Here is a 17,039-nt window from a genome sequence, read left to right as displayed (position 1 = left end):
ATTCATTGCCCTCTTCTGAAACTTGTAAAGCCATCAGGCATGTACCTGATGTGCAGACATGTCTGTAGGAAAAATACTCATACGCATACAATTAAATGTTTTTTCTATGAGACTTATATCCTAAAATCTTTGATCTTTTTGTTTGATGGATAAACCAAATTTTTTTAATAGAATCTATTTTTTAAGATTTATTTATTTATGATGTATACAGTGTTATGCCTGCATGTGTGTCCACATGCCAGAAAGGGGCACCAGATCTCATTACAGATGGCTGTGAGCCACCGTATATGTGCTGGGAGTTGAACTCAGGACCTTTGGAAAGAACAACCAGTGCTCTTAATGTGTGAACCGTCTCTCCAGTCCATAATCTGAGAGATTAGAAGAATAATATATCAGTAGAACATGAAATTTAGAGACAGACACACCTGAGTTGGCATCCATTTACTAGGTACAGGACTGTGAGCATGTAGGTTTCTCCTCAGCCTCCATTTTTTAATTTGTAGCACTCAAAGTATTGTATTCAAGCATGTAAAGTACCTACATAGAGCTTTGCAAATTAAAGGGCCCTTTTCCAACCTGTGAGTTTGTAGAGTGCTAATGAAAATACAGACTATTATTTGCTTAGATCTCTTCTGGAAAAACTTTAAAAGTTCAAGATTAGGAAGCATTTTCAAAATAGTTAAAATAGATACTTTCAAATATGTGTGCTGATAGCTTGTATATTATACCTAATGAGAAATATTCAATTCTGTTTTTCTCTTCCTACACCTTTATACAGTTCCAACAAGCTTGGGTACCTGGTTTCTCCACCACAACAAATTAGAAGAGGAGAAAGAAGTTGTTACAGGTAAGCATGATAAGACTCTTGGGAAATAGCCCATGGCACACTGGGTAAAGAAGTAAACTCCTTCGTTTTCTTAAGTCTTTAGAAGTTGTCCTTAAGTAATCTAGGAACTGGGGTTATAGTTCCATGGTTATTCAGCAGGTGCAGAATAAAATTTTATTTGAAGATATGTTTACAAAAGCTGTTTGTTGCTAAGTGTAGTGCACACCTGTAATCCCAGCGTTTGGGAGGTTAAGTCAGGCAAATTGTGAGTTGGAAGCCAGCCTGGATGACATAACAAGACCTGTCTGGGGAGGAAAGCAGAGGAGAGAATATAGGAAAACATAATATTGGAATTAGGACGATGACTTCTACATCTCCATCTTTAGTATGTATGTAAGCATGCATGCTTACAAAGGCCCATGGAGGGTGTCAGGTACTCTGCTCTATTGTTCCCTGCCTTATCCTTTTGAGAAAAGATAGCTTACTGAAACTGGAGCTAGACTGGTAGGCAGCAGGCCCCTGCAGTCTCCTTGTCTGCCCCTCCCAACATTGGGATTAAATGTAGGTATGCATGGCCGCACATGACTTTTTAGGTAGGTGCTGTGTGGTTGAGTTCAGCTCCTTGCACTTGTGTAAGCACTCCACCTACTCATTAAGCCACCTCTTTGGCCCTTCAGGCTCTGTCCTTTGTATTCCTTCCAGTGATTATTTGGTTTGTATCAGTACATGGCAGAATACAGCTTACGAAATTAGCTCAGCTCAGCTCCCAGGTGGGAAAAAGAATTGTGTTTCTTTGTCTCCTAGCCTCTCCTCACCTCTTTTCTACAACAAAAGGTCAGGAGATTCGTTAAGGCTTCTTACTCGTGACAGTATTAATTTCAGAAGCCATAAGTTTTACTATGGTGGTTGTTACTTGAATCAGGGTCCAAAGACTTCCAAATTTGTTAAGGTTTTTACTGATCTTATAGTGCTCCATCAAGAATTGTTACTCTTATGATAGTTAAGCTGGTTTTTTTTTTACTATGTTGCATTAAAAGGGGGTGATAGTATTAATTTATGGTTTTGAGCTAAAATCTAAATGCCTCCTTACTGCCATTATATATCATTTGGCCATTGTGTAAAAAACCATTAGTTTAACAAAAGCACACTTGAATTCTTTGAGACAATTCAGAAATTTTAGCACTATTACTTCTGTTTATTAGGGAAAACATTGGCGATTTCAGTTTTGATTACAAATATTGGTATTAGTATGATTCTGTTTTGTTTGGTCTTCACCTACTTCCTCCAAAAGGAAGTTACAGTGGTTTTTTTTAATGTAAACTTTGGGTCTAGAAAGGTATTTGGGGGAGAACTAGGTCACAACCATATTAACCTGATATTTCCTTCATATTACGTTTCCTGTCCGTTTCTAAGTAGCCTTAAAAATTAGAATCTTGGGGCTGGAGAGGTAGTTTAGCGGCAAAGAGCACTTGGTGCTCTTACAGAGTACTCAGGATTTTGAAATAAGAGTTGAGAGATTTTCTGGGAAAGTTGTTACTTGAGCTGGATTCTCGTGACTGTCTAGCCTCCTGAGTAGTTGGGACTGTAGACCTGTATCACTTGATACTTGGCCTGTAGAGTTAATATATATAATAATACATGTTATTTGGATTTGGCTAGAGTAGTTTATTCTATTCCACTTTTTACTTTGGAAAAATAATTAAGAGGAAAAAACAGCCTTGTTTGTCTCAGATACATTTTATTTAAAGATACAATACCTTGGAATTTATTTCTCCAGAAGTATTAACCGCGGGCGACACCACAGCGAACGATCACAGAGGACTCAAGGCCCATCACTTCCGGCAACACCAGTCTTTGTGCCTGTTCCACCACCTCCTTTGTATCCGCCGCCTCCCCATACACTTCCTCTTCCTCCAGGTGTTCCTCCTCCACAGTTCTCTCCTCAGTTTCCTCCTGGCCAGCCCCCACCTGCAGGATATAGTGTCCCTCCTCCAGGGTTTCCACCAGCTCCTGCCAATATGTCAACACCTTGGGTATCATCAGGAGTTCAGACTGCTCATTCAAATACCATCCCTACAACGCAAGCACCACCTTTGTCCAGGGAAGAATTCTATAGAGAGCAACGACGATTAAAGGAAGAGTAAGTATTTTCACTTGAAATTCTCTTACACTTTTTTCATTTTCTGATACAACATTAAATAGGTATTTTGGAAACATTTTTTTTATTTTTTTATTTTTTTTTAATTTTTTTTTTTTAGTGTTTCCAGTTAGTAAAGAAAATTCACCTAAAATTTAAACCAAAGCCATACAAGCAACTTCGTCAGGGATGCCTAGTTAATTGTAGTTTTAAAGTAGAGAACTACTGGCAATTTCATTCATTTCATCATGATCTAATTACATTTGTCTTGTTAGTTTTCTTAAATGGTTTTTGTTAACTTTCACTCTTTAACTTTATTTTACTAGGGAAAAGAAAAAGTCCAAGCTAGATGAGTTTACAAATGATTTTGCTAAGGAATTGATGGAATACAAAAAGATTCAAAAGGAGCGTAGGCGCTCATTTTCCAGGTTAGTGTTTTGCAAGCCTTCACAACAGAATTACAAATGGGACTTTGAATATCCAGGGATTACCTGTGGATATAAATAACATTGCACTTATGAGATTTTTCTGATTCGGTCTAGTTTATAGAATGGAGGAGATGTAGCTTATTCCCCAATATGTCCATTAAAATGTCTCAGTGTAAATTCTATTGTGTTGAACTAGCATTTATGGGGACTGAGTTGTCCTTGTCCCTTGAAGTTATTCATAATATGAAATCAATGGGAAATGTTTATGGAAGGAAGGACATAGGGAACTAGCCAGAGAGCATTCTGAGGACCTTTGCCATAAGGCTACAGCTTCTTGCTGGAACATTAACCTGTGTGACTCAAAAGCTGTGGTAGAAAACTTGTTCTTGTATTGGTAGAAAAAAAACTGAATCGCAGAAGTTCCCTGGAAGTTTATTTTTTTAGACTTACATTTAAAATGTGGTTCCTTTTAAAGCTAGACTGTTGGCTACTGGAAGATAAAAAGACTCCTAGCTTAAATAATCAGACAGGAAATTGAAATTTAATCGGCATGTGTTTAATTAATGTTAATAAGCTCATAAAACTCACGGTACATTGATGCACTTCACTCTGGTTGTCAGGACTTTTATTTTGTAACAAGTGATTTATGTACTTTATTCCATTCCAATAGAGGTCACTGTACCTCTTTAATCATCTAAGATGAAATTTTTGCAAAAAAAGATAAAACCGTGAGAAAAGAATACTAGAATTTTGTCTGTTTTTACTATGTATGTATGTATGTATGTATGTATTTCTCAACCATCAACTGTGTTTTTGTTTTTAGGTCTAAATCTCCCTATAGTGGTTCATCATATTCAAGAAGTTCATACACTTACTCAAAGTCAAGATCTGGCTCCACACGGTCCCGCTCATACTCTCGATCCTTCAGCCGCTCGCACTCTCGTTCCTATTCACGATCACCTCCATACCCCAGGAGAGGCAGAGGCAAGAGTCGTAATTACCGTTCACGGTCCAGATCTCATGGATATCACCGATCTAGGTCAAGGTCACCTCCATATAGACGTTATCATTCACGGTCAAGATCTCCTCAAGCATTTAGGGGACAGTCTCCTACTAAACGTAATGTACCTCAAGGGGAAACCGAGCGTGAGTATTTTAATAGATTCAGAGAAGTTCCACCCCCTTATGACATCAAAGCCTATTATGGACGGAGTGTCGACTTTAGAGACCCATTTGAGAAAGAACGCTACCGGGAGTGGGAGAGGAAATACCGAGAGTGGTACGAAAAATACTACAAAGGGTATGCTGTGGGGGCACAGCCTAGACCCTCAGCTAACCGAGAGGACTTCTCCCCAGAGAGACTTTTACCTCTTAATATCAGAAATTCTCCCTTCACAAGAGGGCGCAGAGAAGACTATGCTGCTGGACAGAGTCATAGAAATAGAAATCTAGCTGGCAACTATCCAGAAAAGCTTTCAACAAGGGATAGTCATAATCAGAAAGATAACACAAAATCAAAAGAGAGGGACAGTGAGAACATTCCAGGAGACAATAAAGGAAACAAGCATAAGAAACACAGAAAACGAAGAAAGGGGGAGGAGAGTGAGAGCTTCCTGAACCCCGAACTGTTAGAAACATCCAGGAAATCTAGGGAGTCATCAGGCATTGATGACAGTAAGACAGATACACTGTTTGTTCTCCCAAGTAGAGATGATGCTACACCAGTTAGGGATGAGCCAATGGAGGCAGAATCGATCACTTTCAAAACAGTGTCTGAAAAAGACAAGAGAGAAAAAGATAAACCAAAAGTTAAAAGTGACAAAACCAAACGGAAAAGTGACGGCTCTGCTACAGCCAAGAAGGAAAATGTTTTAAAACCTTCTAAAGGACCCCAAGAAAAAATAGATGGGGAGCGTGAAAAATCTCCACGGTCTGAACCTCCACTTAAAAAAGCCAAAGAGGAGGCTGCAAAGACTGATTCTGTAAAACCTTCATCATTGTCTCAGAAGGATGACAAGGTCACTGGAACTCCCAGAAAAGCCCACTCTAAGTCTGCAAAAGAACATCAGGAGACAAAGCCAGTCAAGGAAGAGAAGGTGAAAAGGGACTGTTCCAAAGACATCAAGGCAGAAAAGCCAGCCAGTAAGGATGAAAAAGCCAAGAAGCCCGAGAAAAATAAGCTGCTTGATAGCAAGGGAGAAAAAAGAAAGAGAAAAACGGAAGAAAAGAATGTGGATAAAGATTTTGAGTCATCGTCAATGAAAATCTCTAAAGTGGAAGGAGCTGAAATAGTGAAACCATCACCAAAGCGCAAAATGGAAGGTGATGTTGAAAAACTAGAAAGGACCCCAGAAAAGGACAAGATCACATCATCAACTGCCCCAGCCAAAAAAATCAAACTTAACAGAGAAACTGGGAAAAAAATTGGAAGTACAGAAAATACATCTACTACAAAAGAACCCTCTGAAAAAATGGAGTCAACATCTAGCAAGATTAAACAGGAAAAAGTCAAGGGAAAAGCCAAGCGAAAAGTAGCTGGGACTGAAGGCTCCAGCTCCACACTTGTGGATTATACCAGGTATGGGGCTGAGGGGCAGGTGTCCCTTTGGGAAATGATGTCCTTTGATCTTGTATTTGCTTAAGTTCTTAAGTGTCTGGATCATGGGAAGTCCACAGCTAGCCTTGTTACAGTGTTGTTCCAGGCTAGCTTATAAGAAAGTGTGGGAAGAGGTGAATTAGTTTTTATAGTTTGATCATAAGTATGTTTCTTAGAGCATAATTTAATTTTTTTAAAGCTAAAAAGACATTGTATTTTAAGCTAGCTTTTTAAAAACCTGTTGATGCTTTATCATTAGTAAATTTTTCATTAATTAAAAGTGTATTCATTCATTTTAGTACAAGCTCAACTGGAGGCAGTCCTGTGCGGAAATCTGAAGAAAAGACAGATACAAAGAGAACAGTCATTAAAACTATGGAGGAATATAATAATGACAATACAGCTCCTGCTGAAGATGTTATAATTATGATCCAGGTTCCTCAGTCCAAATGGGATAAAGATGACTTTGAATCTGAAGAAGAAGACGTTAAATCCACACAACCTATACAGAGTGTAGGGAAACCATCTAGTATTATAAAAAATGTTACTACTAGGCCCTCAGGTGCAACCAAGTACACTGAGAAAGAAAGTGAACAGTCAGAGAAAATTCAGAAGCTCACTAAGGAGGTGAGCCATGAAATAACACAGCACGAGGTCAAAAGCTCAAAAGGCTCTGTGTCTATTGAGAAGGGGAGAACCAAAGACCGGGACCACTCGGTATTAGAGAAGGAAATCCCTGACAAGAGGAAGAGCAGCGCTCAGCCAGAGAAGGAGAGCGCCGTGGACCGTCTGAGTGAACAGGGAAATTGTAAGAATCTGTCTCAGTCTTCCAAAGAGACCAGGACTTCAGATAAACATGAATCCATTCGTGGTTCCTCAAATAAAGACTTCACTCCTGGTAGAGATAAGAAAGTGGACTATGACAGCAGAGAATATTCCAGTTCCAAGCGAAGAGATGAGAGAAATGAGCTAGCAAGAAGGAAGGACTCTCCTCCTCGGAGTAAAGATTCTTCATCTGGACAGAAAAGTAAGCCAAGGGAGGAGAGAGATTTGCCTAAAAAGGGGACAGAGTCCAAAAAAAGCAGTTCTAGTCCCCCAAGAGACAAAAAGCCTCATGATCATAAAACCCCCTACGATACCAAACGCTCATGTGAAGAGACAAAGTCTGTAGATAAAACCTCTGGCAAGGAACGGGAGAAGCATGCTGCTGAGGCTCGAAACGGGAAAGAGTCCAGCTGCAGCAAGTTGCCATATATACCGAACCCACCAGACCCCACTCCAGCTGAGAAAGAGCTGGTTGCCGGACAGATTGATAAGAACACCATCAAGCCAAAACCTCAGTTAAGTCATTCCTCTCGACTTTCCTCTGATCTAACTAGAGAGACCGATGAGGCTGCTTTTGAACCAGACTATAACGAGAGTGACAGTGAGAGTAATATGTCTGTGAAGGAAGAGGAGGCTGTCTCCAGTGTCTCCAAGGACTTGAAAGAGAAAGCAGCGGAGAAAGCAAAGGAGAGCTTGACTATAGCAGTGGCCGGCCAGCCAGGTGCAGACAGGAGCCAGAGTCAGAGTAGCCCCAGTGTTAGTCCAAGTAGAAGTCACAGCCCTTCCGGGAGCCAGACCCGAAGCCACAGCAGCAGTGCCAGCTCAGCAGGAAGCCAAGACAGCAAGAAGAAGAAGAAGAAGAAAGAGAAGAAGAAGCACAAGAAGCATAAAAAGCACAAGAAGCATAAGAAGCATGCAGGTGCGGATGGGGACACCGAGAAGAGCCAGAAACACAAACACAAGAAGAAGAAGGCAAAAAAGAGCAAGGACAAGGAGAAAGATGACCAAAAAGCGAAATCTGTCACTGTGTGAAAGACGGATGTTTTAATTGACTTAATTACTAAGTCATCTGTATTAAACTCTGTTATAATGTAAAGAAATTCCAACCTTGTAAATAATGAATGGAAGACCCTGTGCTGCACTTAAAGTATTTGCTGCTTGATTATTTCATTTTTACATCAGAGCTTTATAACGAACTTTTGTACAGAATTGTGAGTTGTGACCATGGAACATGAGAGGTTTTGCTAGGGCCTATTATTTTTAACCACCATTAATTAGTTGGGGTGGAGTTTACTGTACTGTGAAATTTTCACATTTGAATTTTTTTAATTGCCTGGCAAATGCTGATACCAGTTCAAAAATATCAGCAGAATGATTTGCTGAACTCATTACAGCCCCGTTATGTCACTTTTTGATTACAATAAAAGTTTTCAGTAAACTTTTCACATGTTGAAGATGTCCATTAATTAAAGACAGTGTCTCGTTTCCTCTCTTTCCAACATTTTTCCAGCCTGTGAGTCAAACTGAATAGACAATTCTAAACGTTGAAAATGTACTTCAGAGAGGGTTGGTAGAAGATTATCGTTTCTAGTAATTAGAAGTTAACTTTCAAAAGGGGGTGGTGGGGTGCTTAAATCTTAGAGATGAGGAGTTGGGCCTCTTTTCTAGCCATTTGTTTTTGTTGGAATTCTGTTAGGTTAAAACTAAATTCCTTATGAAACAAATCATTTAAAGCTGAGTGTTTTTCCCTGTTCTCTGCTCCACTGACAAAAAAGTAAGTGGTAGTAGAGAGGCAGGAGTCTCCTTCACTGCTGCTTCAGGAGCCTAGAGATGGCACCAGAAGGATTTGGGGACAGGTTGACCATGGTTTTAGAAGACACGGCATGAGTAAGGCTTTTCACAGCCCATGGTCAAGAAACTGCTAGTCCGTTGTGTTGTGCAGGTTAACTAGCAGCAGGGTGCTTCCAGCTTGTATGCCTTGATACATTAGCCTGGACTATACCATGACTATTGTACTCCATATACTTGCTGGTTCTTGTCTTGAGTCAAGACACCTGAATGTGATGTTTAGGGTAACATTTTCCATTTCAAATTCTAAGTGATATTTGTGTGTGTGTGTTCCATGGAGGCAGGAAAGGGCATTGGAGCCCTCTAACTGCCTGATGTTTAATACTGAGAACCAAATCCAAGTCCTGTGCAAGAGCAGCAAACACTTTTCACCTCTGTTTCATCTTTCCAGCTCCTGAGATTGGTTTAAAAATAGAACACAAGGGGCTGGAGAGATGGCTCAGTGGTGCTCTGCCAGAGGTCCTGAGTTCAATTCCCAGCACCCACATGGTGCCTCACACCCATCTGTAATGAGATCTGGTGGCTTCTTCTGGCATGTAGGCATACATGCAGAGGAACACTGTATACATAATAAATAAATAAATCTTTTTTAAAAATAGAACACAAGCGCTGAGGGTGAGAAAGTCATCCAGGCTCAAGCCCTGCTGTGACGACTCTGCCCTGCCTCGGGATGCCGGTCGCATACTTGTCTGTTCCAACATACCCATTTGTCAGGAGTGGGATGCCCTGCCCACTTCAGCCCATGTGCAACATACTGCCATTTCTGCTTTGAGATAATCCAGCTAGATTATAATCTTAATTCCTGCTGATGAGATCTATAACTAGATTCTGTTTCCCACATCCATCGAAGAGTTGGTACACTATCCAATCTTGCTCACACTGGGCTCATTTAAGCTCAACTGGCCTTAACTTTAGTTGCAGCCCACTCCCCTGACAGTTTACTGGCTCCTGATCACCTGAAGGTGTTGCTCCTTTGCAATTGGAACAGTTTCCTAGCTTCATCTCCTGGTGTTTGAACTCCTTAGTCCTTTCCATTATTTTCTTGTGGCCTTTTCAAATGCCAGCATCCACAGAACCACAAAACCATCACCATGGAACCCCCAAACTGCTGGTATGCTGAATGTTTAGCAGGATTGAGAGCCTTGAAAGAGAAACACTCAAAGGCTGGAGATGTGGGTTAAATGTTTCCATAAACCTAAGGACTTGAGTTTGAATCCCTAGAACCCAAGTAAAGCCAGATGGCAGATGTGTGTCTGTAATTGCAGAGCTCCTCCAGTGACGGGGCAGGGAAAGGTGAGAGACTGTCCAGAAGCTCGTCTAACTGCAGCCAACAGACTCAGGCTTGGCCTTTGACTTCCACATCAATGATAGATTTTTATTTTGTGGGTGAATGTAAAGGTGTAGAGATGGGAGGAACAACTTGAAATATCAGCCAATAAAAAGGCTTTGTTGTTTTTTAATTATTTTGCTAGGCACTGCAAGGTGCTTGTAGTTACTTAACCATTAAAAATACCTCTAGCCCTTCACAGTGCATGTGAGTTTTTTCCAACCTCTTCTATTCATGCTACTACCTGAGTGGTCTCAATTTGCACCTTGCTGTGAGGAGGGATCAGTCAACAGGAAACGTTCCCTCTTGTTTTGCTGGTCCCCCAAAAGGCCATATAAACTTGCCTTTTTCTTTTTTAAAATACTGTATTAGTGTCTCTGTGTGGCTTTCTGCATGTGAGTGCAGTACCCATAGTGGCCAGAAGAGGGTGCCAGATCCCCTGGAGCTGACTTAACAGGTGGTTTTGTGGTGGGCCCCAAGTTGGTGCTGAGAACCAAATTCAGTACTCTTAACTCTTGAGTCGTCTGTCCTGCCCTTTGGGTTTTATGTTTTCCAGTATTACCCAGACTGACCTTGAACTCCTGTTTAGTGGGTTTGTCTTGTTGGTGTTTGGTTTTGATTTGTTTGTTTTGTACTAAGGATTAAACCTAGGGGTCCTGTACCCATAGGTAAGCAATGTTCTGCCAGTGATCAATGTATAGCTCCAGCCACCATACTGCCCATGAATTTATAGTAATCCTCCTGCCTCTGTCTTTTGAGTACTGAGATTAAAAGCATGTACCTACACCTAGTCCCAGTTTCCCAGTTGTTGTTGTTGTTGTGTGTGTGTGTGAACTCAAAATCCTAACTTCATGAAACATGGGCAGTGTTGTTCCTTGTAGTCACTGCAATGTACGACAGCACACCAGACCTTTTTTATTTTAAGATTTATTTATTATGTATATAGTGTTCTGCCCACATGTACGCCTGCATGACAGACGAGGGCACCAGATCTCATTACAGAAGGTTGTGAGCCACTGTGAAGTTTTTGGGAATTGAACTCAGGACCTCTGGAAGAACAGCCCGTGCTCTTAACCTCTGAGCCATCTCTCCAGCCCCCACCAGAACTTCTTGCTCCTGCCAAACTCTGACTTGATAGCCACAATCATTGCCTTAGCCTCCTCAGCCTCTGGGGAACATAAAGTACAACTTTATCGGCAAAATCAGTTTTTTCTGTTTGAGATAAGGTCTGCACTCTATCCCAGGATGGCCTGGTTATTCATTGTGTAACCCGGCTGGCCTCAAACTCCTCCATCAGCCTCCCAAGTGTTGGAACTGCAGATGTGAGCTGACAGATCAGATCAGCCTTCATAGCCACTTATGGATGGAGCTGTGGGCAGAACCCACATGGGAGAAGAGAACCAACCCAAGCAAGTTGTTCTCTGACATGTACACCCTCTGCTCATCATGCATGTTTGCTCATGCATGTTCACATACGTCCACACAGATAAGATGTAATAAAATATGTAAAGGATGTTTAAGGACACCCACAAATTACAAATGCCAGACTTTCGACTGGAAAATATTCTACTGTGTATAGTTCTTCATGTTTTGGTTGTTTTTTGTTTTGTTTTGTTTTTTAGTGTTGTTGTTTAGTGTTTCTCTGTAGCTTTGGAGCCTGGCCTGGTACTAGCTCTTGTAGGCTGGCCTTGAACTCACAGAGTTCCGCCTGCCTCTGTCTCCTGAGGGCTGGGATTAAAGGCGTGCGCCACCACCGCCCAGCAAGTCCTTCATCTTTATTTGCCGATCAGTTGATAGACATTTAGGTTTTTGAGGGGGGATAGGTTTTTGTTTGTTGCTATTGTGAATAGTGTTAAAATGAAGAGGGAGTGTAGGGCATTTTTTGTTTTGTTTTATAAATGGATGCCATTTCCCTTGGATATTGACACCACTTGGGTTTGCTGGATCATAGGGGCAGGTTTGTTAAGAATAAGGACTCACTATGTAGCCCAGGCTGCCTGTCATTCTCTGCCCAGGATGGACTCAGTGAGCCTTCCACCTCTGCCTCCTGAGTGCTCAGGTTACTGGTGTGTGTCACTACATCTGGCTAATTTTGTGATGGAGTTACCAGGTTGCCTGGCCTGGCCTTGTACTCCTTGGTTCCAGGTATCTTCCCACACACACCCCAACTCGTTCCCCACCTCTGAATAGTGAGCGATTATAGGTGCGCTGCACTGACTGTTTCTCATCTTTTGAGAAACATCCAGATTGTTTTCAGTAATTGCCTGTGCAAACTCATTTCCTGCCAGCAATGTATAAAGATTGAGTGTTCCCATCCTTATCAGCAGTTGGCTTAAAAAACAGAGCGATGGGTCTAGGAAGATGTCTTAAGGAAAGTATGAGGGCCTGAGTTCAAACCCACAGAACCCAAAAAAAACAGAGACAGGACCACATTTCCGCATCCCAAGCACTTCTATGATGAAATGGGAAACAGAAACAAGAAAATCCCCAGCAGCTCACAGGCTGGCTTTCCTGACTTACAGAGGTAAACAGCAAGTGACCCTAGCATACCCAAGGCTCTGGGTGTACACACCCACATGTACACGTGACAATGTACACACTAAAAACACGGAGCTGCTGCATGGATGATGACAACACAGCACACAAAATACAGGCGAATTGAGATTAACTAGACGACTGAAGATTTCAAGTGCACAGAATAAGCAGTTTGTCAAAGCTGTTGATTCTTTTTATTGAGACCCTGCCTCAGGAACCCCAGGATTGCCTCTGACTCAGTGTCTAGCCCAAGAGTAGCCTTGTGTTTCCGATCCTCCTGGCTCAAGTTCCCAAGGACTGCAGTTATGAATATACACCACCTGGACTGGTCTCCACGGTGCCCGGCATCAAACTTCGGCTTCTGGCTAGGCAAGATGTCTGCCCTCCACGCCACACTACCATCTCCCCAAACCTCTTAGTTACAATTCTTTGTGATCATTTTAGCATCATGTTAAGGATTTAAAATAATTTTTGTTAATTTCCTTTTTTTGCTAGAGGAGTGTTGTATGTGGGGGTTGAGACAGGGTTTCTCTGTGTAGCCTTGATTGTCCTGGAACTCACTCTGGAGACCAGATGGTCTCAAACTCTCAGAGATCTGCTTGCCTCTGCCTCCCCGAGTGCTGAGACTAAAGTGATGTGCCACCAGTGCCCGACTGGCTCTTAATTTCCTTCTACACTTTACCTTTTAAAAAAACTTAATGGAGCTACACAGACAGGTATCACATGCTTGTCATCCCAGATCATCCCAGAATGCTATGGCAGTGCAGGAGGAGTGTCGTTAGTTCAAGGCCAACCAGGGGTACAAGAGAGAAACCCTGGGTTTTTGTTGTTGTTGTTGTTGCTATTTTCAATTTTAAAAAAAAAATCCTTAATGGAAGGTAAACAATGATCTTATTAGAAACAAGATTGCTTTTTCCTTTCATAGTTAGTTTGAATTTTAGCTTTTCCCTTGAAATGTGATTTTTTTGCTTTAGTAATTTTCTTGACGTTACCATGGCCGAGATGAATCATTTTCAATTTAAGACTTTATTCTAAGTCTTGGATGATTTTTTTAAATTCTAATATGAGACTAGGCATATAGGTAGGATTCAGAATAAAATTCTCTTTTCTAGAAACATTGACATCTTAGTAAACATTTATTGTCTAAATGTGTTATCCAAGGTTTAATAACATTAAAGCTAGTGGATGATTTTTCATTTCTTACAAACAAACATTAAAAAAAAAGTTATCAGGGAAGGGGTGATGTGGTAGAGAACCAGGAAGGAGCCTGGGATGGGGAGAGGAAGGGAAGGGACACCTCCTACTGGCAGCTCCTCGGGAAGCACTCGACCCTTGGGAAGCACTGTGTGTTGTGCACCCGTAGCCTGGAGCAACAGAGTAAGGCCTGGAGCAATGGAGGGATGTTTTTTTCTGGCTCACTGAAGCAGGGTCTTACTATGTAGCCTCAACAGGCCTTGAACCCACTCAAAGCAGGCTTCTTGCTCAGCTTTGTGAAACCTGGCACGGAAGTGTATATTAACACACCTGACTGGAACGGTCTCTTTCAAATCACTTTTAGAGCAGGGGAGACTGCTCAGTGGTTCAGGTGTTTGCCACACACTTGTAAACAAACCCACGTAAATGCCAGGTGGGTTGGTGGCTAGCCTGTCATTCCATGCCAGAAAGCAAGAGTCCCAGAGCAAACTGGCTAGCAAGACTAGTCATATCTTCAAGCTCAATCTATCTTTGACTGAGAGACCCTGTCAAAGAATCCCTGACATCATCTGCCTGACTGACATCACCTTACACATGTGTTGCAAACATAGCCCCACACACATGAGCTCACACACAGGCAAAAACCATGGATACTATATAGCAAATGTGAACATGAAAAAAGAAAAATATAAAATCACATTTAATATGACAAACATTTCACAAGGAGCGCAGGAGACATGAGCTACAGGCTTGCAGCTCCATCCTATGGCCACTGAGAGACAGGCCGTACAGCCCTTACAGCGCTATGGTGCTGGCACAGAATTGACAGACAAGCTGTCAGAACTGATAGAGAGCCAGGAACTGAGCTAAATGCAGAATTATTCACGGTAACGCTCTGCCGCGTTGTGCACCAGCATAAGCAAGCGTAAAAAGGGTAAGCAAGCTTTTCTTTCAAGCCACTTTGAAAAAAAAAGGTCCACATCTTTAAATTTCAAATATGTTTTTCTCCAAATTTTTATCACATGGCACTTGGTGTTGGTCAGCGTTCCCATTTCCCGGATCATCTCGTTTTACTAGTTTAGGTATGTTTTCAAACCTACTAGTCAATGGAATACTGAGGTACTTCATATCTATCTCGATGTGATACTTCTTTTGAAACAAACAAACAAACAAACACAGGGATTTTATTTCCCCTTGCATTTTTTCTGTCTCAGCTATCCCAGGCTGGCCTCAAAAACATTATGTAGTCCAGGATAGCCACAAGCCTCTGATCTTCCTACCTCTGCCTGCCAAGTGCTAGGTTTACAGACAGTGCAGTCTAGGGGATGGAACCTAGGACTTCGTGCATGCTGGGCACGCAAGCTATATCTCCAGTTCATCCCTAATAATAGTTTTGATGCTTGTAGTGCAAGATCTAGTTTCTGTTGGTTTGCTGCTTTTTTTAATTTTTATTTTGCTATTTTTTTTTCTCCTTCTGATTTTCACACTCTAGGGGCATCCCAATTTTCACAAATGTTCTAACAAGTCCCCCTTCCTTCCCAGAACACATATGACCTTGTCGTGTGCAACCCCCCCCCCACATCCCGGTACACCAAAGCTCACCTTTGCAACTGAAGTTAGCCGTTAAGACACGCCCCTCAGCTGAGAGGCACATCCCCGGAGATGAATGATGCCATTAGAGGGCAGAAGCGGCTACGGACGGTGTCTTCAGACAGCACCATTTCCTCTGTCTACAGCTTGAGAAAATGACAGTCTAAGTTCTGCAAGAGCACAAAAAACAGCCATTTGATCTGTAAATGTTAAGTGTCACTGAGAGCAAAACAAAAATGCCAATTATCCCTGGGCGGTGGTGGCGCACGCCTTTAATCCCAGCCCTTAGGAGGCAGAGACAGGAAGAGCTCTGTGAGTTTGAGGTCAGTCTGGTTACACGGAGAAATGCTGTCTTGAAAAACAAAAACAAACAAAAGTTGCATTGTCTTCATAATTCTGATTTGCCAAGGCCCAAAACAACACCTTGGTGCACCTCTCCCTGACCCCACCCAAGTAAAATTTTACCACTGGCTTAAATCAGAACGGGCTTGTACAATGTTCATGTGTAAAATATCCAAAAGTTGCGAGCCAGCGAGAGGGGTCAGCATCATTGAGTTGGCCTCAAAAGCGGGATGACCCGAATTCAAACCCTGGAATCCACATAAAGGCAGAGGATAAAATAGACTCCACAGAGCTGCCATCTGACCTTCCCATAGGTGACTTGGCATTCGTGCAGCCCACCCTTCCCCCCACACACTATAAACACTACAATAATAAAGACTGTAAAACACCACAAGATTGAGCCTTTTGCTATAGTGAGCTTCCTCAGAGAATTTTATTTTTTCTGGAATTAATGAAATCTCTCATTTTAGAAAATGGTTTGCAATAGATCCCAGAAATATGGCTTCCTCTCAGTACATTCAAATGAACCACGGGTTCCGTCTTTCTTGCTTTTCTCTCCCCAGATGGGTTATTCCTGCTATAGCCGCTTTCTTCCTATTGAGCAAATACAGACTGCCCCTCAAGCCTTCCACAAAGCCACCATCTTGCCAGCTCCTGGGATTCACCCTAGCCTCGTGAACATTCTCGTCAGATTGTCATTGTCCACCCAAGGCTATCTTTTTTTTTTTAAGGCATTTTTCTTTTGCTTTTTTTAAAACTTGAAAATAGATTTTTTTGTTCAGTACATTCTGATTGCACTTCCCCTCCCCCAGCTTCTCCCAGAACCTCCTCACTTTCCCACACACCCAAATCCACACTCTTTCTTTCCTTGGTTTCATTAAAATGTAAACAGACGTCCAAAAATCGTAATAATAATGGGATAAAAAACAGACACGCAGAACAGGACAAAACAGTGCCGCCTCTTATTGTTTGGAGTGGGAGACACATGCTCTAGTGATCCCTTACTAGAGTTCACGGAAGGTAAAAATGTCTAACCCTATAACTTCAGCGGTCCTCTTGCCCCATGGACTCTGTATGAAAAATTTTTTTCACTCGTCCTTGGAGAGAATTCCCTACTACAGCTTCGGGTATAAGGAGCTCAAAGTCATTTGACGAATCCGTTTCTACACAGGAATTTTTGTGGCACCTCCTGTTATTGTAAGGGCATTTGTTTTTACATGTTAACTTGTGTGTGTATGTGTGTGTGTGTGTGTGTGTGTATGTGTGTGTGTGTGTGTGTGTATGTGTGTGTGTGTACAGGCACATACTTGGGGTGAGGGTGGAAGGGTACCAATGTACAACTTCCACCATGGGGGCTCACGTCGTCAAGTTTGGTGGCAAGCACTATTTCT

At 41.9% G+C, this 17,039-nt stretch overlaps 1 protein-coding gene across 2 annotated transcripts in view; it reads left to right on the top strand.

Annotated features, from left to right (window-relative positions):
- Rbbp6 (RB binding protein 6, ubiquitin ligase) overlaps window positions 1-8,255 on the top strand; it is a 32,952-nt gene extending 24,697 nt beyond the window's left edge. The window contains exons 14-18 of one of the 2 annotated variants that reach the window (XM_048460361.3): window positions 779-847; window positions 2,604-2,966; window positions 3,290-3,391; window positions 4,215-5,969; window positions 6,287-8,255. In XM_048460361.3, coding sequence (XP_048316318.3) covers window positions 779-847; window positions 2,604-2,966; window positions 3,290-3,391; window positions 4,215-5,969; window positions 6,287-7,844 — 3,847 coding nt within the window. In that variant the 3' untranslated portion in view covers window positions 7,845-8,255. The remainder of the gene's footprint in view (window positions 1-778; window positions 848-2,603; window positions 2,967-3,289; window positions 3,392-4,214; window positions 5,970-6,286) is intronic. The other variant, XM_048460362.3, reaches the window with a different exon arrangement.
- The last annotated feature ends 8,784 nt before the right edge of the window (window positions 8,256-17,039 follow it).

This window comes from Myodes glareolus, chromosome 7, assembly GCF_982192425.1.
Source record: "Myodes glareolus chromosome 7, mMyoGla1.1, whole genome shotgun sequence".
NCBI classification, from domain to species: domain Eukaryota; kingdom Metazoa; phylum Chordata; class Mammalia; order Rodentia; family Cricetidae; genus Myodes; species Myodes glareolus.
The sequence above is the reverse complement of the archived record's forward strand: the minus strand, read 5'-3'. Positions and strand labels throughout refer to the sequence as shown.